Source organism: Erithacus rubecula (assembly GCF_903797595.1).
Source record: "Erithacus rubecula genome assembly, chromosome: 1".
In the NCBI taxonomy this organism is placed as follows: domain Eukaryota; kingdom Metazoa; phylum Chordata; class Aves; order Passeriformes; family Muscicapidae; genus Erithacus; species Erithacus rubecula.
The window spans coordinates 73,987,344-74,013,309 of record NC_136658.1 but is presented as its reverse complement, the minus strand read 5'-3'; the positions used below and the strand labels follow the sequence as shown (position 1 = coordinate 74,013,309).

Sequence of the window (25,966 nt, the reverse complement as noted above, 5' to 3'; positions counted from 1 at the left end):
AAAAGGCTCCAGCACAGAGAGTGTGCTGTTTCTTCTATATCTTGCATATATTGGATATCCCAATGACTTAGAGGTGAGTAGGAATTTAGTGCCACATTTTTTCATGGGGCAAGCAAAATGATTGCATCTTCCCTGCTTACCATCCTTTGCAGACTTCTCTGAATGTTTCTTTTTGCAGACAGTTTTGTAATGTTGATGATGCTGGGCATCAATGTAATACATTTCCCTGAATTTATAGCATTACATTATAATAATATCAATGCTGGTTTTTATGGTTCATATAAATCAGTGTTTTATTTGCTTTCACAACTAGTGCTGCAAATTAAACAGCTGTTTTCACTGAGCAGTTTTAATTAAGCTGTCCATAATGCTGCCTAGATATCTTTCTGAGCTGGTAACACTTCATTAAGTATGCAGTATCAGTGAACCCTTAGATCATTCCTGAACATTACCTCACACTCAGGTAAGTTGAAATCTCACCTTCACTGAGGTTGTCAAATCACCTTGTTCTGAGGATTTGAGTTTGGTTTTCAGAAATTTTTCTAACCTTCAGGACCTTAGGAAATCTTGATTTTGCTACAGATTTTGCCATCTGTTCACTCACTTGTCAAGATAATGAAGCTTTAAATGATACTTGCCCTGGTAAAATCCTTTGAGCAACCTATTATTAGCCTCTCTTTATTCTGAAAGCTGACAAGCTCAATTTATGTGTCTTTGGATCTTTTATGAAGTTTATGTTCTATGACCAAAATTTCCTTCCCACACTGATTTCTCACATTAGTTCATCTCTGTTTTGAATATCTCTGGAATATTAGTTTGGAAAGCCAAGATAAGTTTTATCTCTTCCTGTTTTTCTGTGCAAAAGCAGCTTCTTTTTTCTTTTTACAAACCCATACTAGATCCAACATCTGTATTCTCATTTGAGAATGTTATAGATTGCTTTGTTGTTTTCAGAAACGTGATAATTAATATGGGAAGCAGTAATTATTTTTGTTGCCCACAATGACTTCTTTTCAACTTTAAATATGGGTATCATTTTATCTCCCTTGGACAGCTGAACCTGATGAATGTGTTCCAACACTTCCATGTTTAGCTCCATTTCTGACAGTGGAAATTTCTTTGTCTCTTATTTGCAGAAAAGACTCCAGAATGTACTCACATCCAGGCATTAAGTCTGTTAAGGAAATAATCTGTTCAGGCACAAAAATGTCATGGTTTTATAAACTACGCCCCTAGGTTTTAGACTGTAAGTCCCTTTCCAATTTTCAGAAGTGGTTGCAAGTCATCATTTAGGAGAATAAATGGGAATCTGGAATTTCAGACCTTTTGGTCTTCAGTTTTTAAACCTTACTTGTTAATACCCAGAAAGGGGGGTAATCCCCAGCTGGTCAAGAAGACATAACCAACAGGTGATGCAGTGATAGACCATGACAAGCCCATTAACCAGCAGAAAGAAAAGCAATAATTTGTTTGATTGCAAGGGGGGACAAGAAGTATTATGCATGGGTTTAGAGATCTTGCAGAGCCATTTGCCCATTTCACTGAGAGCCAGAGATGATTAAGATGCTCCGGACAACACAGAGGTATGGAATTGAGGCAGTAGGAAAGGCAGAAGGAAGAGAAGGAAGGAAGGAAGAGCACTGTAAGGCATCATGAGCAGGAGAGTAACCAGACTCTAATGTGGCAGTGACTTTAAGAGGAAACCAAATAGTGGTAAGGACGAAAACTAAAACTGGATTTTGCAAAGAAGGAAATGTAGAGAAGGGAACAGATGAACAGATGCAGGGGAGTCCAGAAGACTCTCACTGACAAAACCAGTAGGTGGGATTTGTGCATGGTGTAGAGAAGTGAGCAGAACAATGAACAAAGTGCTCTGTTTGCACTGCTAGTCCAGGTTAACAGAATTAACTGAGTTAACTTTAGAATGCTTGGTTTTGCACTTCATTAATTTTAACTCTATCTGTGAAACAGAAAGTTTAATAAAATTTCAAAAGCAACCGATTTCCCTTCTTTGAATTTTGGACACCCACTGTTAAAAGAGAATTGCGGGAGGTGGAAAGGTGGGTTGGAAGCACATGTCCTTGAGAGGATGTCTCATTCCATCCCAAACCAGCTGCCTAGAAGAGGTGCCAAAGTAGGCCTATGGAATAGGACTTGATCTAGCTGAAAAAGATATTACAATTTGAAAATGCTTCTCTACCACCAGTTACAGGAGAGGTTCTTAGAAAGCCATCTTGGACTGGAGGTAAAGCTGGAAGTATCAATTTCATCTCACATTTCCTGTTTCTGTGGAATTCTAATAGTATTTCAATATTCAACCTGTTTAGACTCATTTGAAAATCTCAGGTTGAGTGTGCTTCAGTTTCACTCAAGTCTTTTAAAAATCTCTAATAGATCTAAAAGCAAATTTATCATGATTCTCAATAGAATTTGTGTTCTGGAAGCCTATAACTTGTTTCTTCCTTTGTTGCTTTTTAATATGGGCTGTGTTTTGATGTGGAGATGTAGGAATTGTTTTGCTGTTGAATAACAACTTTTCTCTTGCAGCACCAGCTGTAAAACATGAACACCTTGTTGGATCACACTCCAAAATCTGAAATGGGCATCCTGCCAAAGCTCAGGGCTTCCTTTTTGTTTTGACTGTTGCAATGTTCTTGTTTCTGTTAGTATCACATTCCTACCACTTATGCTTTTCAGACACCTACGGCCAAACTCAGTGTAACTCCACTGAGCACACTGAAGCTGCAACAGGAGTGAATTTGTCTCAGTATGTCTGTAAATTAACCAGTCATTTAAGCTGGAGAGTGACATTGATAAGCAATAACAGCACAGGAGTGGTGAAAGGAAGATATCTCCTAGTTAGTTTTGGACAGTTGACACTAACTCTGTTGTCAGATAAGTCTTACTGACTGTGGGAAAAGCTGAGTGGGAAAAGTCACACTCGCCGCTTGCTAACCGTAGGAGGAAAACAGATCTGGAATGCAGAGGAAATCTTGACATTATCTGTTCCCCCAGCCCCTACCAGCCAGGCAATCAAAATGACTGGCTGAGTATCGGCTGCCTCTGTTCCTTGCCCAAATAAACGTGCTGTCTTGACAGAGTTTCTGCTCACAGGAGAGAAGACAAAGAGAAGGAAAGAGTCTGAAGTGATGTGGGGGAGTGTTTCCTGCCAAAACCCAGGAGCAGCTTCTCTGTGACATCTAAAAAAATGCTGATGACATAAGCCTAGTGCTGTAAATGAAGGTGGCTCTGCCATTTCCAAAGGACAGCAATCCATGCACGACAGCCCTGCAGCCCAGAACTCCACTTGGCCTCCACTGACATCACCAAGGACAGTGTGCCAGACTCTGTAAAAGAAGGATCATACCCAAGGGAACGAAACCACTGGAAAGAACCTCTCTGTTCCTATCCAAATTGTGTTGTTTAAGAATAAAGTGTAGCTGTTTCAAATGAACACTTGCAGAGTAAATTTATTTCCTTCTGAGCTCTCATAACTCACAGGGTTTACCGAGCCCTAAGGAAGCACAGTATACTATACATACATCAACATATCATATATACATCACAGCAAATTAGAGACACTCTCACATATTTCTGTATACTCTCACTTACCTAGGTGTAGCTTAATACTCTGCATATCACCCCTATAAGGTTCTTATGCTTAAAAAATTCCAGAAATATGGGGTCATAGAAGAGGATCACAGCAACAAAAGCAACAAATGAAAAGATGCATTTAAACTATGCTGCTGAATGTATTGAGTTCTTCAATACATCATCCAGCCATTGAGTGTACTGCCTCAGTTCTGTCTGTCTTATAAATAGGTGAAAAAATAAAACAGATGTTTATTTTAACTTTGGAAAGTGATCTTACCTTTTCCTTAACACATGAGAGTCCAGAGAGCTGTAAATTGAAGATTTTGACTATGTGTTGGTCAGCAGACAGTGTATGAAAGTAAAGGGCTAACTTTATGTGCTATACATTTATCAATCAAACAGAACCCAATATCAATAGTCTGTTAGTGATGCCAAAATACCTATGGCCTTATGCATGCTTTGTCTACTCAAAGAGCCTGGAAATCAAAATTTGTGGCTTCTCTTAATGGAGTCCTGGCATGGACAGTAAGGCAGCTGCTTCTGGGGAAGGCTAGAAAGAAGACCAGTTGTTTGGGGAATGTTATAATTTTTTTTTTCTCTATGCCCTCTTTACTGCTTTGAAAATCAGGCACATAAGAAACAATTCTCTGAATCTCTCCCTCCTATTTTGTACCCCAGACCCTTCTGTCTTTCTTTGACAGAAGTGACTCATCAACATCCTGTAGACACCCATTCTCTGATTTTTCTGTACTAGGGAGCCTTGAGCTGCAGCTGGCTGAGCCAATGCTGACCACTCAGGTGAGTTTTTGGGTATGCATGAGCAGGTACAGAGGCTCTCATACAGCCACAGTGCTACTGCAAACCCCTCCTGGAGCCAAGCTTAGCATGAATGACATAGCAAAGAGCACCTGGCAGGATGGGGACTGTAACCTGGACACCAATCAGTTCATGGACCAACGTGCACGAAAATAAACTCCTGACAAATTATTTGAACACTGAATTAGAAAGAAATGTAAATATTTTATGTCACCTTTTTTAAAATGAAAACTATAGATGATAATGCAAGGTTTGTGAGGGAAGGACTTTGTTCTGTCTGTACAGTGCTCAGTCTGGGCCTAAGGCCAATTGTCACTACCTCAGTTCAAAAAATTCTAAAATAATAAATAACCTTATTAGCAATCCAAGTAAACAGTATTTTTAAGAGTTTCCTGAAAGAACTACATAAATTTTATGAAATATAATACTTCCCATTATATATATATATATATGTATAATATCCCCCTTTTCCTCAGCTCCTTAGAGATGTGGCTTGTATGTGAAATCTGTGAGAAGTAAGGCTGTTTTTTCTCTTTACAGATACAAATAATTTTCTCTACAGCTAAAAATGAATCAATAAGAGACTAACTATAATTCCAAAAAACGTGCTGGTGACTGCAACTGGCACAGAGTTTCACTCTACAAAGAAAAATCCCTAATTTTCTACAGGATATACCTGCAAGATGCTATACTAGAACCAGTTTACTTCTCAGAGTTAAGTCATGGAAACCTTATATAACAGTGTCTTTGGGAACCAATAAATAGTCCAGGGTAGGTGTGTACCCAACACAGACAAACATAAAATAAAAACCTACAGCCATTACCTTCCCAAACTCTATGTCAAAAGCCTACAATTCATGAAGGCTGGAATAGCAGATCCAGATCCACTTAATAATATCCATGTGTGAAGCAACCTTTTGGCCATCTGTTTTCTTGAACTTGCCTTTCCAATTGCTCTGCCTTCATAAAGACACAGAGCCAAGATCACAACTGGCAGATGCCATCATATGCAGTGGAATTATATATGGGATGATTTTGGTAAGTCTTTTGCAGGCCCAGTCTCCTGTTCTGGCTGCATTTCAGCAGTGGCTTGACGGCATGGTGGAATTTACTAATTTGTGCTGAGTGCTCAATAAATACCAGCAACTCTACGTGCATTTCTGTCATAGCAGCTTGCTGGCCTGGGTGGAATCTAATGCAGAGAACAGGAAGGGCAGAGACTGGAAGGTTGGCAGCTGAAAAGTCTTCTAAAGCAACCCTCCAGTTTCTTAGAAGTTGACATCAACACTACATAGCTCTTTGTCCTCCTCTAGTGGTCCCATTATATTTAGGGAGAGGCTTATGCAGTGACTACCTCCTTCAAATTAATGCAGGCTGTTGAGGATCATGCCTAGAGGTTCTGATCTGTGTTCTGACATGAGCCACAGTTCCATTGAAGTGGAAAGAGGAGCCTCTGCTCATAGGCAGCTGCAGCTACACAGACACTGTGTGTCCTTGAGCCTTGGCCATCTCTGAGCAGCGGCTGCACCTCGGCAGGTCGTTCAATAGCAGAAAACAGTGGCACAGTCTGACTGCAGCCCTACAAAAGGTCCTATGTTGCAGAAGTCCAGAATCTGACTGCTTTGTTTGATCGCTTTATTGTCCTTTGCAGTATGCTCCAGTCAGAAGCTTTTCTTTGTGTTTTCCTGCCTGACTTGCAAACAAAGAAACAGTGCAAAATCCATTTTATGTGCTGAGCTGTTCAGAGACGATGTATGTCACTCTGATGCAGCACAAAACCTTAAACAATAATCCTTAGGAACTAGTGCTAAAGAGTTAAATAACAAAAGCTGAACCTAAAGAATGGTTGCAAGGGAAATGTTTTCTAATAGGAAACACTAAAATTGTTGGAACTGCTACCCATTAGAATTGCTTTCTGTGAAAACAGAAGATTCCTACCATATAGATTATTCTTTGTGTGTGTCTCAGAGCTGTAATGCTTAGTTAGCATAATAAAAATCTAAAGGTTATTTTGCTGCTTGTATACTTTAACATTGGTTAAAGGTTGTCTAACCTTCAAACTTTTGCAGTTATGTCTTGCACAGGAAATAAAACACAAGGACATAGTTTGCATTGTGGCTATCAGAGAGGTGTGAGGGAAAGATCTAATCAAAACAAAAACCAAATATACTTTTAAATTATTATTATTCAATGAAAATTTTCTGGGCATTTGTTGATTTTGGAATAAATGTTAAATAGCAAAATGTGTCCTCTGCCATGACTCTTGGAAGCCCACAGTTTAAAACAAGCTGGCTGCTCAGGAGCAAGGCAGTTGAATATGGCTGGCTGTTTGCAACCTTTGTCAGGCAATTGTTCAGTCACAGAAAAAAATGACTCAAGAATCCTGTGTCTCCATAAACTTCATTGCTGGAAACCAACACTACCTAATTCCAACAGAGCCAAAACTTCAGAGCAATTTATCAATCTGAATTAGATCACCTTTTACATCAAGGTTCCTGTCACATCTCGAGAGTTGTTACAAACCTAAGCTCATCTACCAGCTGCTTAGTGTTCAGCTCTCCTTAGGAGTCCAAGCTGTAGCCAAAGTGAGTTATAAAAAAATGCTTGTATTACCTTCATTCTGAAACGACCTATATTTTGTACAAGTATGGACTAGATATTATTTTTAACATTTACCATCTTTATTTCCAGTAATTCTCTTTCTTATTTAAAATGTTGACTAAAAATCAAACTCACAGAAAGAACTGTGGAGCAGGAAAACACAGAAAGATATTTAGAATAATATTGAGTAGTTGCATGTGTATAAAGTGTTTTTATACACTGCTGCTTTATTACTTTGGAAATGTCATATAAAATTCAGAGTATTTCTTAGTGGATCAAGCTTTTGTCTGTAATTCACAGGCTAAAAAATATAAATATATAAATAATGAATATATGAACAATACCCATATAAAATATGAACATATACAAATATAAACATATAAATAGTAAACATCTAAATTTCTAATCAACACCTGGCTGTTATGGTTACTTTTTTTAAGAAACAGCAATATCTCATTTTCCTTTTGCTTTTGAGAACAGATCTCAGTGTGCCCTCAACTGCTCCAATACATCAGTAAGAGCTGACTAGCAAAGATTTGCCTTTTTAGAAGAATAAAGAAAGGCTTTATTCTATCATTTCTGATTATGAAAAGAAGAGGCAATCTCACTGCCTAATTTTGGAAGCCAAACTGGCACTGCAGAAAAGTTAGAATTGGAGCCAAATGAAATGACCCTCTGATGCACTGACTGTAGGACAAGCACCAACTCTACCTACTTCTAATTTGAGCAACACAGAGCATAACTAGTTAAGAGGCCAAGGCCATCAAACAGCTGGGTTTATTCAGTAGTTTACTTTCACTCCTCAAGAAAACAGCCTGGTTTTTATTTGGTCCAAAGTAAGCACCTCCACTTCATGCTGGAAACATGTCAAAGTGACCCTGCTCTGCTTTCTAGTAAGTGCACAGGATCATTGAATGAGGGTGTTTTATTTTCCTCAGTTATTTAAGGTCAGGTTTTCATTTTGGGTAAACTTTTATAGCTGGAGTAATGACAGCATGAGACGCAAGTACTGCCTAGGCACTGCTGAATGTCTAACCCAGCTGCTGCTCCCTTCTGAAGAGGATGAGAAGAGGGGTTTCACAGTCACAGCCTCAGCTCCACCACAAGCACACTTGCCAGACATCCATAGCAAGTGAAAGGCTGAAAGAAATCACCTCCATCCCCCCACGAGCAAGAGGAAAATCCCAGAATAGGATACGGTTCTGTGAGCCACATCCATTTCCCTGTTCAGAGTGTGATTACCCATAATTCCTGCCCAGGGACTGCAGCAAAGGTAAAATAAAACCATGAGCATAAAACCTTATATGACTATGGAAACATAAAAATATGTAATCAGTTGAAAGTACTGTACTCAGGTTTGATTTTGTGATGAATCAAGCACCTTCAGTTTCTAACAGGAGCCAGATGGAGTTACAGTTCCCTCCCATTTCCCAGAATCAGGCCCATTGTTGGCAGTTGTTATATACAGCTGTGCTATATAGCACAGTTCTGTTTCTTACACTGTGGAGACCTCTCCCTGAAATCAATTTGCATTATGCTTGGGCAAACATTGCAGGCTGCTCATTAAAGCCCTGGGACCACTACTACCCCGTTTGAATTTTGCATTATATCAGTCAAGGATACACAATTATCTGAGGAGTATTCTGAAATGGCCAAGGTCACACGAGGATTTTATCGTATTACTGCAGTGCACCATCTTCCTTGCCAGCCCATTGCTGTTCTGCTACAGACTACATTACCATGCATCAGCAAATACACGAGCACGCTGCTATATTTAGTGTTTCATACATACCACTAAAATAGAGGATGTGTCAGCTTTTAATCCGACTTCAAATTTTTGTCAGCAAAGTGAGGGCTCATTTTCCCTACCAGTGATGAAGTGTGCTCTTTGTTAGTCATCTTGAGCTATGTGGTGATAACTTCAAAATACATTAAGCAGCTAGAATGCTCAGTCTGAGCGGAATGTTTTGTGCTAAGACATATACTGAGGACAGTAAGGACACACAGCATCAGTCAGCCAGATTTTAAAAGTGATTGCCACAGGCTACCTACAAACCCAGCAGCAATCTGGCAGCAAGAGGAGCAGCTATGCAAGCTGTTCTCTGGGGTACCACAGCACACAGTTAGAACCTCCTACATCGCAAGGGCAGAAGAGGTAGGTGGTGCAGACTGGGTTTGGTGTTATGTACCTGGCAATATGAGAAGAAAAGCATTGCTGAGGATGACTTGAACAGAGTGGTCTGTTGCATGGTGAGGGCACTGGGGCAGTCCTGTTAATGGCATAATCTATTAATGACAGCAGGAATGTGGCTGCATGGCTGAAACCACAGGTACCATCAGATAGCCACATTCATTCTCAAAAAAAACAGAGTTCAGTGGATGAATCTGGTGTTTTCACAGGTCTTGGTAAAGCCACAGAACAGGGTATTTTTTACATATTTGTAACACTTGCTTATTAATGCCATCACATACAAGCAGTACAAGTGTGAATTGCCATCCTGTCTACCACTTCTGCAGAAAGCCAACAGACAACTTGCTTACCTCAGGCCAGGGCTGAGCCTGTCTGTGTGAAACCAGCTTTTCCACTCCAAACTGCTTGTCCCCTCTTGCACTTTGCTAACTACATCTCAAAGGGTGTGGGCAACACTGCATCTGCAGCCTAGGTCTAAGTCCAAATAACACTGTATTTCCTTAATAGTATGAAATTATATAAATATACAAATTTCCAAGTCTTTGTGGAACTCCATATCAGCCCAACCCAGAGCTCTCCATCCCAGCCCCATGATGCTGTGGCAGGGCTGTTCTCTGCCATAGCCCTCCCCAGCCATGTGATCCAACTTGCAGACTGACATCCCATCCCATCCCTGGCTCATCCCTGTCCCCAGGCCCCATCCTCGAACTCTCTGACCTCTGTTCCTGTGTCTGCCCCAGTCCCCAGGGAGCCACTGGCTCATGCTGCATCCTGTCATGATTAAAGAAAACAGAAAGCAGAATAAATTCATGCCTCTAGAATCACATCTCATCATTATTTAATTTTTTTTTCCAAATGGTTAGATCATCATTAATTCCAGTGTGTGCACTGTTATAAGTACCAATGTTATTACATCTGGAAGTAATGACACAAGGCCTGGCAAGCATGCAGTGACATTGCCAGCAATGCTGGTACTTCAAATGAGATTCTATGGTGTGGCTGGGTGGTCTGTGCAACTTTAGCTTTTCTTAGACACATTCTGGATATTCTGCTTAACATATTCTGAGGCAACCACTACAAGTCCAACTAATGGAAGCCCGAAAATAATGCATTTATTTGAGGGAAAAAAAAGTAAAATTAATCAAGAGAGAGAACAGCATTCCAAAAGGCAGGGTTTTCCCCTCTCCCACGCAGAAATAGTTCACATGGAGAATGACTGGAAGCTGAGGGCAGCCCAGCCTTGGAGAAAAGGCTGCAGCAGCTCTGAGCTGCCCTGTGCATCCCCAGCTCCTGACAGGGTGGGGTTATTGGTGCTCTTTGATGGGGAGGCCAGAGTGACCCACTGCACTTTGGAAAAAATGCTTTTGGCCTCTGAGAGCTTACAGATCTCACCAAGAATGGGGTCAGAAGAATAATGATAAAAGAGAATGAGAAAGACTAAGAAGTAAGGATGTAAGGGAGAGTGCAGAAAAAAAACTTGAGTGAGTGCTGTGTTCTGTGTGAGGCTGACACAGGCAGGACAGGTTTTCTTCTCATGCCAGAAATTCCAAAACAGAACATTTATTATCCAGAAAGCACAGAAAATATCAGAAATGTTTAGCAACTGCAAATCTGGAACTGTCCCTCAGTTCAAGACATAGATTTGCCCTTTTTTAAAATTTAAATAATGTTTTCTCTTTATCTCTCTCTCTCTGTTTTTTTAATACTTCAATGTAATAAATTTCAAAGCTGAAAGTTTCAAAGTTAAATAAAAATTAACACTTCTCACTTTGAAGACTGTTAAATCATTGTATGTTGAGACATGTGTGCCTATTTTACAGAAACTATTTGAAATAGAAATTAAAGGATGCTAGCCTTTTCCTGTAAAATGTTCTATTTGAAGAAATGGACATTTTCTGCCAGAAGCATTTTAATGATAAATTTATTATCAGCTCTACCATTTGCTAGATTTTTATGACTAAAGTTTCACCTCAGTGACCAAACTGTGTCAGAAAATGACCTTCTTTTGTGCCTGCAGTCATCAGATTTTCAACCATCATTCTACAGTTCTGACATTAGGATGAGTGCTAAAACTTCATCTCTTCTAGTGACAAAATTAATATTGTCATAAAAGTAAAACAATTATAAATCAATCATACTAAAAAATGGGAACACTGCTGAAATAATTAGTTTAATTTAGAATGCATGTGCAATTGACACATTTTCATCCTCTCTATAAAATGAGCCTTCTGTGGCACAGAAAGGTTTTGATCCAGCAATGAATACAATTTTAAAAATTGCCCAATTAATCTCAGAACTTCTGAAATATTTTAGCTTTGGAAAAGGGCATGTGTTTCATTGACAAATACCATCATGTAATAAATGCACATCCAAATCATAAAGCAGGAAAATTAATTTGTATAGAGCTTGAATGAAAATATGTACATTTACACTATGCTCAGCAGCCTTCATGTTTTGTTGACATGATGTTAACTACATGAGGGTGGAGTTCCCTACAGAGACCTGAGTTTTCTAGCCCAGGGTTTCTGGAATTTTGCTAAGCCACCACATTTGCCAGCAGAGCCACTGAATCAGAGAAATTGGCTCCAAAAAGCTGCATTCATTTGATTCTGACTTAAGGTTGGCCCCTGGAATGAACTGCAGTTCAGACCAGAGACAGATGCAAGAAGAAATCACTGAGTGAGCAAACTGGCTTAAACTAGTCCTTCAGGCCAAAAAAAAAGATGCTAAGTCATCTAGGGACAGAGGGTTTATTACAACAGCAATGTCCAGTTGCTTTCCTTTTAATTGGCACACAGTGCATACATCCTGACTAACAAAACAGAAAACACAGTCAGAAATGGATGACTCCAGAGGTCAGTTTGTTTATGACTGAAATATTTCTAGCTGGCAAAGACTTCTGTGGGAAGGAGGACTCATCTAGACTTTGGGGACATTTCTTTTTGCAAAACTGTGAGGCTTTTATTAAACTCCAGTAACCCACATTCTGGGAAGCAGTTCCTTTTCTCTGTATTTCTTAATTGTGCTTCATTACAATTTAATAAGGACATTTACTCTCAATTAAGCAAATCATCCAAGCAGTTTCTTATGCCTGTTGCAATTAATCGTTTTTGTCAAATGTGGGTTTAATTGTGTGTTAACTATCTTGCTGAACCAGGATCTATGTGTGTACATATCTGTCTATCCAAGCCTTTCCTTAGCTCCTGGCATGATAATGTATGTGCAGTTAAGGGTATCTGGGTCTTTAGCTCTGCTTACTGCTCTGGTCTTGTTGTTTTGCTGGCCCTAAATAATTCCTCCATAATGGTCAAACTCACTAATGCTGTTAATATTGAAAAATGTCTCAACCAGATAGTGGGGTTCTGCTAAGGGAGAAATCAGGCATTGTGACTGCCACTCGGGACATGTGGGTCCCAGAGGGTTGCTAGATTTTTTGAAAAATCTGCCTCTGTAATGAGCCTCTTCATCAGATTCAGCTGCTGAGTGACCACTGAGACAGAAAAAGCTGAGGAATTCCTCCTCTCAACTCGCCCCTCACACACACACACACTAGTGCCATGGCAGGATCTTGAGTCCCACTCTGACACCAGTAAAAAATGCTTGGGTTTATCCCCATTATTTCAGAACCTACCTTGCAAGGTGTAAGTAGAAAGGTGATGAATTACCAGCTTTCCTAAGAACCATCTTAATCCTACACCAGTAGGTCATGAACAGCAGCATGGAAGCAATTGTCACAAATGCACTGAACACCCATTTAATAGCAGAGACTCCCTGGGCACACATGGTTACACAAGCCACCAAGAAACTTTCAGGAAATGATGCAGCCTTACCTGCTTTTTCCTTGCACAGCCTCTGAAACAGCATCTGTAAGAAAGTGATTTTTCTTTAATAATGGTACATTTTTCCTTCAAATACGTTCCACATTTCAAGATGACAATCTATGTAATTATTAATTGTCACCACCCTACACAAGGCATAAAATCCAGAGTTTATCAATAAAAATAGTGCAGAATAGCTAGTTTTGCATGCTAATGACAATCTGGCACCCATACTCAAATCAGGTTCACCAGTTTTGCAGTGATGGAATCTAGGAACACACTCTACAAGCAGAGAATGTGCTGCAAGGATACATGAGGTACAACACACTAGAATGTGCCTGAAAGGGTCTTGCAGTGCCAGTGGGGTTCAGGGAGCAGACAGGCTGCTGAAAAGTTGCATAGGCAGCTCTACTGATGGGCAAGAAACAGGACACTGTGACTCAGAAAGGTAGATGCATGTTTCCTGTTCATCTGTGCCCTAGAGAGGGTTGCTCTGCTGAGGCTCCTGGGCAAACTGACCTGCCATGTTGTTTTCTTTGTATTTTTCACTTAGATGCTTTGGGTTTGCCATGCTAAATGAAAGAGGTGCCATTAACACCACACTTGGATGCACCTCTTGGTCCATTACTTTTCTCTTTAATAGCTTTCAGTGCCCAAATGAGGAGGTTGTTGACAGTGATTAAATGCATTTCCTTTCACAGATCCATCAACTCAGCAATGCAGGCTGTAAACGAAACTAGCATAATGGGTGAAACTGCACCTATTTTTTTTTTAAATTAAACACAAGGGTGAACTGATTCCTCAGGTACCAGTGTGAAGTGCCCAATATGCAGGCAACTGCAAAGACAGCCACTCCCATGCCTTGTGCAGTGACACACTCCCTGTTCCTGTTATCTGCTTGTCCCCACATGGACAACTGTCTGCACCTTTCCATCAGATATACCAAGTGCTCCGTTATCTCTTCTGTCAATATTGCTCCTGAGCCTTGATAGGAATCTGTCTATGAAAACATGATTTTTATTTACCTTTTATTTAAGGTAAGAATTTATTGAGATATTGGAAAATTCCTCCTCTGAGCATGGAACTGACATCTCTCAATAATAGGGAAAGCACAGCTAAGCTACTTTTTTTTTTTTGCCTTCTGCAAGGCAATGTCATTCAAAAAGAGCCTCTTGCTCCATTGCTGCCTGAGCAGCAGCTGAAGCTGACCTATCTTTAGCCAGCAGGGATCAAGTGGAGTGGTCACTTCTGATGGGAAGATAACGAGCAGCTGAGTTCAAATCAGGTTTCATTAGTGGCAAAGCATCTCGTTTCCACAGAGAAGTAAGAAATTCAGGCACACAATTGGCAATTGGCAAGGGACAGGCAGGTCCCACATGAGTGTGCCAGGTTTTTGGGATGCCATTCTGAGTGGGGCATATCATATTATCTCTCCACTCTTCAGTGAGCTGCAGTGTTATCACCTTGCCTGGGGACAGGCACCTGATTTTTAGCATCACAACTCTGGCATATGCCCGGTCAATGCCTAAATTGTTATACTGAATCTTTGGATAAACACTTCTTGAAAAATACATAAATGATATGTGAATCAAAAATAAATACGTCAGTCCTTCATGGATAGCTGGTTTGTGTGTTCTAGTGCTGCCAGAAGGACAGCTATTAAAATCATACTCAGGCTATGTTAACTTCCAAGATCTTTTTAGGATGCCATACAAAAAAGGATGCAAATTATTGCTGGAACAATCCCAAGTGGCAACAGAAAGCTGCCAACTAAAAGTGATTTATGGAAATGATAACACACTATATAACTGATTGTGTAACAAAATACATTTATTGGAGGACTAGCAACCCATCTGAACAGCATGGCACCAGCTAATCAAATATATAGAAACCATGGACCAAGAGAGTACAACTCTAGCCAAAAGACTGTTGCAGCACCTGCTGCTATGAATAATAAAGAAATCATTTGCGTACAACTCCAGCTGTAACAATTTTGCAAGTGGAAGTGACAAACAGAAGCCAAAGATAAACACTCTCTGCTGATATATCCATGTTTTATTTGCTGAAGCATGTAAAACAGCCCACAGAAGCCAGAAATGTTTAGATGCTGGGTTTAATCCTCCCCCTCAGCAGTCCTGTGTTTCAGCAGGGCCATCCCATGTTCACCTCTGTGAGCATAGGTCTCTAAAAGTTTTCCTGGGCAGTGTCACCCTGTGCTCTATAATCAGAGCAGGATGAGCCAGTGAGGCAATAGTGCTCCCAGCTTTTAGCAGCTAGCTCAAGAATGGCTGTGGATCTATTGGTGGGAAAAAAGTGGACATGTTATATTTATGAAGAACCTGACACAGCCTCAAGTTTCACCAGGGGAAGTTTAGATTGGATTTTAAGAAAAACAACTTCACAGAAATCATTGCCAAGCATTGAGACAGGCTATTTGTTCAGGGAGGGGTGGAGTCACCATCCCTGGAGGTATTTGAAAGGTGTAGATGCAGATGTGATACTGAGGGACATGGTTAAATGGTGGACTTGACAGTGTTAATGGCTGGACTTGATGATCTTTGAGGTCTTATACAACCTAAATGATTCAATGATTCTGTGATTTTCCTGAAAGGCATTCTGTGTGGAAATAAATTACTCAAATGAACTCCTCAGATGAAGTGGAAGTGAAGGCAGAAACATAACACCAGTATAAAGTCAACAACTAAAATAAACATATACATCAAAAAACCGTTTCTCCGATGCATACATAATCTTACATGGTTATAAGTGATCAGGGCATGGAACTCATCAGACAACTGGATTAAATGACTTAATAACATCCCAGAAAGCTTATTGTCACATAAAAGCTTTCTTTTTGCACACAGATTATGAAATGGTTGACTTGAACAACTTCAACACCATTTTAATTTGCAACAGCACAGCGATTCTGCAATGCCAGCAGCCAATCCTGTAATATCATACACCATTTCAAAGAAAAAAAAAGACCATTTTGCATCCAAGTCTTTTGCTTCCCTCTTCCCCATCAACCTCTATTAGTTATTAGCTCCTTTATGTTCCCATTTCAAATATGCCCATATCTTCCACTGATATTTCTGAGTACCTGTCAAACCGTCATCATTCACTCTCAGGAAATCACACCCTCCAAAAACAAATAAAAGAGGTAATTAGTGTATCTGTTCAGAATGCAAATAACTCTTCTAGACATTTAATAAAAAAGCCAGAGAATTTATTCAACATAGATATGGTATCAAAAATATCACTGCTATCAAATAAACCCTGGCATTTGGACAGGACTACTTTACATCTGCTGTTAATAAAAAAGGCTTTGGATTTTGTAAGCTTATGTTCTGTGGTGAGCAACCAGCAGCACCAATCTGAAACATGATACTCCTTGCAGAGGAAAAAGGATAAATCTGTATGACTTCCTACTGGTTCACTGATACTGAAGGAAAGCACTCTAAACTGAAAAAGGTCCTGCAAAGTATAAAGACTGAAAATCATGCTGGTTCTTCATTCTAGCAATTTAATAACCTGCTAGGCTTTAATTAGAATGACATATAGGCAGTTTTAAAGGAGGAAAACAGCAATCCCCATGCAAAACTCAATCATCTGCATAGCAGATTTATTAAAGCCTTTCAGAAAGATGTTGACAGAAGGAGAGAAAATCCTAGTTCCTACTTCAAAATAAAATTCTACAGCCCAAAAAGGGAAGTAATATTATGACACCCAGCAACGTTAGCCTTAACTTGAAGTTCCCTAGCCCCTGCAACGAGATCTTCAGTCTAGATGGCACTTCCAAGTTCCCTAGAGCATATTAGCTGAGAATAATGGCAATACTGAAGCTATTCCACAGAAAATACCATTGAGATCGCTGTCACAAATTCAATTTCTCTCAGAGACTTGGCACCCATCTTTGGTGCAGGGTTGAAACCACTGCTGGATTTTAATGCTTAAGATGGATCTTCGAAGGCTGACAACAGGGCTCATAAGTTTCCTTTAAAATCCAACCACTGCAGAGGTGTTTATTAGAGACCATATTTAACATACAGCCTGAGTGTTATTGGAGAAGTCACTTGTGCCATGGAAGACAGATCTTGGTTGGATGGGATTCTGCCTCATACATGTTGCATCACAACATGCTGGCCTCCTCACCAGGTTAGAAAGTAGGGGCAAGGCAAATTCTCCATTTCTTCCATTGAACCTGTGCTGCAAACTATTCATAATGGGGTCAAAGATATGAAATTAAACATCTCCCCAGCCTGCAGTCAAGCAAGTCTTCTTGCTTGTTGACAAGAAGAATAGCCAGCAGGTCAAGGGAGGTGATGCTGTCCCTCTACTCCACTATCATGAGATTCCACAGGGAGTGCTGCATCCAGCTCTGGGGACCCCAGCACAGAAAAAACATGGTTCTGTTGGAATAGACCCAGAGGACGGCCACAAAGATGATCAGAGGGCTGAAACAACTCTCCTAGGAAGACAGGCTGAGAGAGTTGGAGAACAGAAGGCTCTGGGGAGACCTCACTGAAGCCTTTCAGTACTTACAGGGGGGCTTCAAGAATCTGTAAGAATTCAGAGGATACAGTCATGTCTTTTGAAAACCCTAAACTTAATATTCTGAGCTGTATTCTAAAAAGGCAAAACTGTAAATATTGCCTAGAGATATAAAAGCATATTTAATAATTGTGCACAGCTGTTAAAGAGCACTTAATGAAAATTTGAAAATTATTTTCCCTAGTTTGGTATTTTAGTTGGCAAAATTACCCTCACTCGCAGTTTTTAAAATACATTTTACTTTAGTCTAAGTATTTATTTTATTTAATTTTGCACTCATATCAGTGCTGGTTCAAAAAACTGTCATAAAAGAAAGAGTTATTAAATTGCTTTTTTCTGTTTGCTACAAATATGTATCTATTTTGACAATGTAATATTGATAGAGGTTTAGAAAATACTGTGGCATTTCTTATGGTTGCTGTTTTGAAAGCTTTGATCAAGTAGAAAACTGCCTGGAAAGTATTTTAAAGTGAAAGCTTTTGAACAGCATTTAAAAAAAAGGTTTACAATAAGTGGAGCAGGGCAATAATAAAGCATATAAAAAATGAAAACCATTTCAACAATGTTCCAAGTGAGATTAGAAGAAAATGAGCTACAAGACTAACAGTAAAGGAGCATGCATTTCACTAAGTGTAATTTATCATACTTATCTAAAAGAATTTATTATATTAACAGACCAGGGAGATTTTACCTCTAGCAGCTGCTAATATGATTTCCAAGTGTCAAGCAATTACAGCCTGGGGGGTTATGACCAAATTTATATTGAGGAGGATTCAGTTCCAACATGTGAGGAGCAGACACTTGTGCTGAGTGCTAAGGTGTGCCTCTATTTTTTACTGTATTAAACCATTGCAATTGCTCATTTTGCCATCACATTGGATGATGCTATTCATCCCTGCTGCTCAGCTGGCCATGCTTATTTGTCTTGCACCAGCACTAGCACTCATCTTGACAAATGGGAATCAAAAGCAGCAGAACATTAATTTTATCCCCAAACAGTTTCTACTGTTTAATTTGCTGCTTTCATCATAAGAGCTCCATTACAGCTCCATTTCCTCTGTCTCACATGTTGCTCTAATGCAAACACTTTGTTTAATACTCTGTAATCTTGGGGTTTTTTTACTGTCATTCACTCTACATTACCTTTGCTTCTCCTATGATTTCCCCTATGGGATAAAATGACTGTGTTTACTATTCCATGGTCTTGAAGAGTGAAATATCTGATCTCCCAAATTTGGCCCCAGTACAACTAGTGGAAGTCTGAACATGAAAATTTTCCTATTATTTAGCAGATAGCAAAAAGTCTCTGTGTTAACAAGAGCCTCTTTGTTGCTGACTATGCCATACCACATATCTAGGTATACTCAGATACCAGCATCTACATTAAGGCAAAAAAAAAATGCTGCAGTAGTTTGCAACTGATACATAAATCCCACAGAAGGATGAGAGCAATAATAAGGGAATCAGTAGAAGTGGTAATTTCGAGCTTGCAGATATTAAGGACCTTTTTCCACACTCTTTTTCTATTTAAAAAGTCAATTGTCATAACTTTTCAACAGAGAATGTGAATTATCAAATAAAAAAGCAAATTATTAAAAGTTTTCATTTTGATAGCTTCAACAGAAACAATTCGTTTTGTGTTGAACCATATAAGAAAATTTTACAAATTGGCAAAGCATTTCACAGAACAGAAATACTATTTCTGTCAATATTTGTACTTGAAACCATGAAAAAAGGGCACCAAGGTATCTTAAGTTTATATACCTTCTTCACCTTCAAAGATTTTATTATATGTGTGATTTTGGAGGTCATTGTAATTAATTTAGCAAAACCCTCTGTACAGGCAAAAATATTAAATTTTTAGTATTATATTTGAGATGTTGATATTTAAAACCCCAGAAGGTTACTTTGCTCTAATATGTCCATGGTAATTTTCTTAAATTTTCAGAGATTCTGTACTGTGCTCATGGAAGTCCATGTTCTAACCAAAGCAAGCTGTGATAACAGCTTCTCTGTTGTCACTATTTTGCCCTTTGTGGCCAGCTGGATAAACCTGAAAGACAGAACACAGATGTTTCACTGCAGAAACAGATGCCCCTCGGCCCTTCAAGGTGACCAGGGCAGCCAAACAGGTCTGGTTCCACCTGGTGTAAAGTGGATAAACCCCCATTCTCTTTCACTTACACAAACTCTCAACAGCACTTCCCACTTTTTGTGCTTTTAGATATGCTTTAATAGTAGCCAATATTTTAAAATCTAATTAAAATCTAACCTGACAGTTGGGCATTATGCTCTTGCAAAGCAGGTACAGGCAACCTCAAGAATTTAGCCAAGGAAACAGCTTGTGGAATATGTATGCACTTTTGGTTTGCATAGTGTCCTAAATGTTCAGTTCATCCTGCCCAATTCCCAATCCCCACCCTTAAGGATCACTTCCTTACAGGATACAGCTCTCAGCAAATTCCATCCTGATAAAATCAAAAATTGTCCTCTTCATTATGCTTTCACCTTTAGCAAGTCCCAGAAGCACTTAGTCATTCTGAACTCTCGACTCTGCAGCAGGACTAACATCAACATTCTCAGAACTGTGCAAACAACAATTAATGCTCAGTCCTGTGCTAAGATAACCAGCCATGCTTCTGTATAAACAAAGACATGAATAAAAACTGGAGATAATGTAGTTGTCACAACATATGCGTGGGGGTCAGGTGGAAATGTGATGGGGTGGAGGTGGGAGGAAGAAAGACAAAAAAGAGCAGCAATGACTGCCAAACAGAGATGAACAAAAATGAGAGGCCAGAGTAGCCCCTGCTTTTTACAATTCTGGAACAATGCAGTGAGTCACACATTGCTATCATTTTTACCCTCTCGAGTAGGAAGAAGTGCTATATCTATTTTACAGATAGAATTAAGTGGGAAAGGTACAAGAGGTCACACAACAACAAAGAGAGGCATGAAAGCTGGGGACTGCTATCCTGCTCTGGGAAATGAGTGACTGCTAAAGCAAACAGCAGTTAGCAGTAATCCATGGCAGCACATGAAAACCAAGCCCTGTGAGCTCTGGCTACAGCTGTGGTGTTATTTTAGCTTGGCCCAGAGCAGTACTTAGCTGGGAATGAACTTCAGACCACTGTTAGCAGCAATTTGTTTGTTTTCACTACTGAGTGTCCACAGAAATATTTCATCATGGCTAGGCTCTAAGTGGATATCAGGTATTCTCCTTCACAGTCAATAAAACTCATCACTGTAATTTAGTCTTAAACAAAAATGCACTTTTCCCAGTAAACTGGTGTATTAGCCAACAGTTAAAATCTTGGTCAACATTTTAGGCTTCTTGAGGAAAACAGACCCTGGTTTGTTTAGTGGTCATTTTTCAGCAAAAGGTAAAGCAGGGATATGTGAAGAATACATTCTTTTTATATTTTATTTTGTATTTATTTTTATACACTAACTGTGGTTGTGCTTTTGATTTAACACACCCTGGAGACACTGGATCTAGAAGTCTTCTCTACAACATACACATTCTGCACCCTAACCACCCCCTCTTTCCCTCCCAAGGAAGCATATGCACACATATATAGATACACACACTTTTAGATAATATCTATGTGTGTGTGTGCCTCTGATTCACCCACCCTACCAATCTTTTTCCTGCAAAAATTGCTGAGGTTGTGAGAGAGCATAAATTTGTGTGCCCACATACTGGCTTAATCTGCAACCTCCAGCAAGTCAGCGCAGCACTGACTGAACTAAGAAATGAATGTTCTTCAGCTAGTCATGAACATCTCCACTGCTGCAGTGACCCTTGCATTACTGCTATTACTGCAGAGCAAACCCTTAGGCAGTTTGGTCTCTAACTTTTGCAGCTCCTAGTACACAAGTCTAACTGCAAGTCAGAGATGTTAAGGTTTCCACAGCCATAATCATATTTTATAATTTATAATTAACTGTCTTACAGACATCACAAAATGACTGTACAGAAGCATTGACCTTAACTCCTCTGTGTCATATCAATGTTTAAAATCATTGGCAAAAGTCACAATGAGGTACTTAGTCACCTGCATGTGTTTTTCTCTGACAACAGGAGAGAGCAGAAATTTGTTAGGGACTAGCTTAAATTTCCCCCCCTTGCCCTCCATACTCTCCCTCCCCCTCCCCATTCCTGAATAGCACAAATCATATCCAAACTCATGTCAATATATGTAGTATTGGCTAAAGCTATTTTTAAGGGAAAAAAACCCCCCAAAACCAAGAAACACTTCACTTCTTGAAATGAAGTAAAATAACTGCACTCCCACAAAGGGGTTATAAAATTGGCATGTATTACTCCTCAGCTGTCATGGACAGCCAAAACAAATATATGCACAGAACTATCTCCATACCTTGTGCTCCTATATGAGGAACTTGTTTTATGGTTCTCTGCAATGCAGACAAACAATTAATTTCTGTTCCCCTTTTCATTTTTTTTTTTTTGATAGCTAAGCACCATGACCTTCCTAGAAATATTCAAGGATCCTTTAGTGGAAAATTCCACAATGTCTTCACAGTGTTACTGTTATCCATAGTTCAGTAACATTTCTAAGTGGAATAAACTGTGCTTAAAATTATAGGATTATAAAACGTGGTAATAGAGAAGTTTCAGACAATTGAAATAAAAATAAATTTTTCATAGCATTGGTTAACATTTATGACATGTTTGTTGAACAATTTTTATACCACTCACACACATATCATGGACTACAACTAAATGCTGATGGAAAGAATGGAGATTTTTCTATCACCTTGCATGCCTTTACCTTTTTGTCCTTAATCACTGTGAGACAAATATAATTTTTCTCTGTTTTCTGTTTAGTAATTCAAGTTAATGGCCACTGCTTAAAATTTGTTTTTCTAGTTAGATTTAAGGCACTATTAATCTTTTGAAAAGCACTGATTTTACAAAAAACATCATTCCTTCAGCTGATCTTAAATCAAAGTAGGTCTGATTTATATGAACTACAAGTCAAGCCCAACAAGAATAAACTTTTAAAGGGAAAATTATTGTGTCAACCAGAAAATTGAAAAACCTCACAGTAAAGGGTACACTTACTGATCCACATCTATCTTCTGTCCATTTGTACTCATCCAGTCACAGCAACTAAAAAAACCCGCCAACTTAGGATGCAATAGCTGAGATCAGAAAGCAGTTATTGCTATTCAGTTTTTAAAAAGTTATCTCCTAATTGGTATATTCTAATGTTACAAAAAAAAAAAAAAATAGAATGGAAACATTTGAAAAGGGCTTCTTCTACTAATTAATGCAAGAAAGGAATTTCAGCTTCCTATGCTCTCTGGCTGGGCTTCTGGACTATTGTCAGAATGCACATCTGTAACAACCTTGGTGATACCAGCTGTTGGAAAACTGGATGCTGAGATGCCTCCCTACCTTTACAGCTTGAATTCTGTTTCAGCATGGAAATGTACATTTGATTGGCAATTGTTTTATTAATTATTGAGTGAAATGAAGGGGGCTGTCCCGAAGTCTCATGGCTGTAAGATGAACCAGTTCCCCATTCCCTGGGGCCTCCAGCTGTCTGTACAAAGAACAACAGCTCTCAGCTAGTGAGAGACTCAGTTTGCTCTGCTATGGGACAGACTTCCTACACAAATCCTTCCTCCAGAAGCTGGAGCAATCATTTTGTGCTTCAGGGGGTAATGACATGAAAATAAAGGAGAGATGCCACTTTACAGTCTTTCTGCTGCCTGTGCTACAATTCATAGTGACATGTATGTGAGGACTTGTCCCTACTGCACCAGGAGTAAGACAGGACCTTTACAGAAGTGTAAGCAGCTCTTCAGCCAGAGAAGCATGTATATTCATGCATGTAAATCAATGCAAACGAGTTTTCAAAATTTGCTGACCTCTGGACAGATGATGGAAAAAAGTTTGAGGGCTTTCTCCCAGGATTAGCTGTACCTCAGGACTAGAGCCTAGGTCTTGATTTAATCTAGGACCTACAATACTCACAAGAGCTTGAAGGAGACCATCAAATACATAGAACCTTACTATGAGCCACTAGAGGTAATTATATAATATCTGGAATTTTGATCTGCCTATTATGTAACTTCAAATATTTCATCCCTTGCAGCAATAACTGGGGCTTCATGGCCACCTGCACCTTCACATTCAAGGCCCTCCAGGGTCTTAGGCTGTTTTAAAACCAATTTATCACTAGAAACATCTACTAATATTTTACACCTGATGAAAAGAAGAAAAAAATAAATTTAAACTTTAATGTTTACACCAAGCCAAATAGTACAAGTATCAAAACAGACTCAATGATGTACTTTATTACAGCATATTTTAACTTACCAAGTGTAACAGCCATGCAAAGTGTCAAGCCTCCTTATCATCTACATGATTAAAGAATGAGAATATGTAACTCCAGGCAGATGATTTAAGAAAGGAGAAGAAGCTTTGCATGTTAATCGACGGTAGGATTAAGGAACTATCATTATTTCACTGAATTTTTTATATTTCAGAATCTTAGTATCCCTTTAGTCTGAATTCACAGCTATACAAGCCCAAACAGGCAGCAAATGCTGGGTGTATGGAGCACCATGATGCACTGCCTGGAGTTCCTCCAGTCTTCATGCTAAACATTCTTAAGGCTCTTTATAGATAACAGCCTGATTTCTTGCTGTTTTTTTTCTACAATGTATTGCAATATTCACCTTCATTCTGTGTCAAATCTAATAGAATTCATATCTAATCTTGGGCATGCCTAAGCTTTCTCTTGACTAAAATGCATTCTAGCATGAACCTTTTTATTTAAGTAAATAAGCAGTCAATGATATTTCTATCTCTATTTTATAGAGTTCTGAAGGAAAGAAAGAGACACTCAAACTACCTTCTCCACATTTGGTACCAGAATGTACCCACCTCTCCTATCTCCAGAAGTTTTAGAGTTTTTGATTCGGTGCTGTAAATTTTCAGTACAATACCTGTCAGTTTTTTGATACTCACAGTGCTTTGGAGCACATATTGAGAGCGTTATCCATATGAGATTAAAGTACAAATTCAAGACAGCAACATAGGGAATGCAGCAATTTACCATTTATGTAGTGTTATTTTATTGCTTACATTACAAACAGCCTCACATTCAGGTTTCAACCAGAAATAAGGTCACTTTTTAAATGGGAACACACAATATATGAAAAACTAGGTCAAACCCAATGCATATGTATAGGATAAAAGGATCATCCTTGGATTGAAGACCTCACAGCCTAGCTTAGACTTTCATTCTAGATGCTATACTAAATGTGACATTTTGCGAAGGGAACACACATTGCTCAGTTGTGTGCTCATTCTTAGAAGTGCAATCCAATCTTGGATCTTGAGAGGATGGAGAATAAAATGTCTAGTCAGGCATTTGAGGTCCAGAGAGGACAAGGAACTCAGAAACCCCCAGAGCTCAGCATTTCACAGCAGCCAGTTGTAGATTTCAATGCCAAGATTTGGGCTGTATTTCAGCCTCTCAAGAACTGTGACTTTCACCACTACAGGATCTCAAGTCCCTGAATGTCTCTCAATTCCCTGAACCTCCAGGTGCGAGCTGGGAGAGTGGTCTCCCCCACTATAAGAGAAAAGGAGGTTCAGGACTACTTGATAAAACTGAATAGCCAGAAGTTCATTAGACCTGATGACATATATTCTAGGATTCTGAAGAAGCTGGCTTGTTGAATACCCTTCACTGGCTGATGTTGTTGCAAAGCTATTCTCCATCAAATTTGAAAAGGCATACTAGTCAGGCAAACTCCATGGTTACTGGAAAAAGAGAATCATTAGTATTATTTTTTAAAAAGATAAAAAAGGAAGACGTGGAGCTAGAGAGGCTCATCTCTGAACTTGGGAAGGACATGGAGAACATCTTTATGAAAACAGTGTTAAGGCAAATGCAAGACAATGAGGTGATCCAAGACAGCCAACATGGCTTCATATGGGCAAATCCTGCCTGACCAATCTGTTGGCCTTCTATGATGGAGTGACTGCAACTCTTGAAAAGGACAGAATAACAGATGTCATCTGCCTAGACTTCTGAACACCCCTTTGGCATTGTCCCATATGACACCCTCACCTCTGGAGAGATGTAAATTTGAAGGGTGGACTACTTAGTCAATAAGGAATTGGCTGGATGGACACAGCCAGAGGATTGTGGTCAGTGGCTCTGTGTCCAGGTGGAGGCCACTGACAAGTGATGTCCCTCAGGGCCTGTCTTGGGACCTGTGCTCTTCAATGTCTTCATCATTGACATCGACAGTGGGATCAAGTGCACCCTCAGAGGGTTTTCAGATGGCACAAAGCTGAGCAGTGCAGTTGAAACAACTGAAGGACAGGATGCCATCCAGAGGGACA

The 25,966-nt window shown here is 39.4% G+C and overlaps 1 protein-coding gene across 7 annotated transcripts in view; it reads right to left on the bottom strand.

The window, feature by feature from the left end:
• The window catches only part of STARD13 (StAR related lipid transfer domain containing 13), a 281,574-nt gene that overhangs the window by 147,620 nt on the left and 107,988 nt on the right, over window positions 1–25,966 (bottom strand). For 5 of the 7 annotated variants that reach the window (XM_079322443.1, XM_079322440.1, XM_079322445.1 and 2 more), the window contains 2 exons: window positions 13,033–13,066; window positions 9,920–9,973 (listed from right to left, as the gene is read on the bottom strand). In XM_079322443.1, coding sequence (XP_079178569.1) covers window positions 9,920–9,973; window positions 13,033–13,066 — 88 coding nt within the window. The remainder of the gene's footprint in view (window positions 1–9,919; window positions 9,974–13,032; window positions 13,067–25,966) is intronic. The other 2 variants (XM_079322444.1, XM_079322446.1) reach the window with 1 other exon arrangement.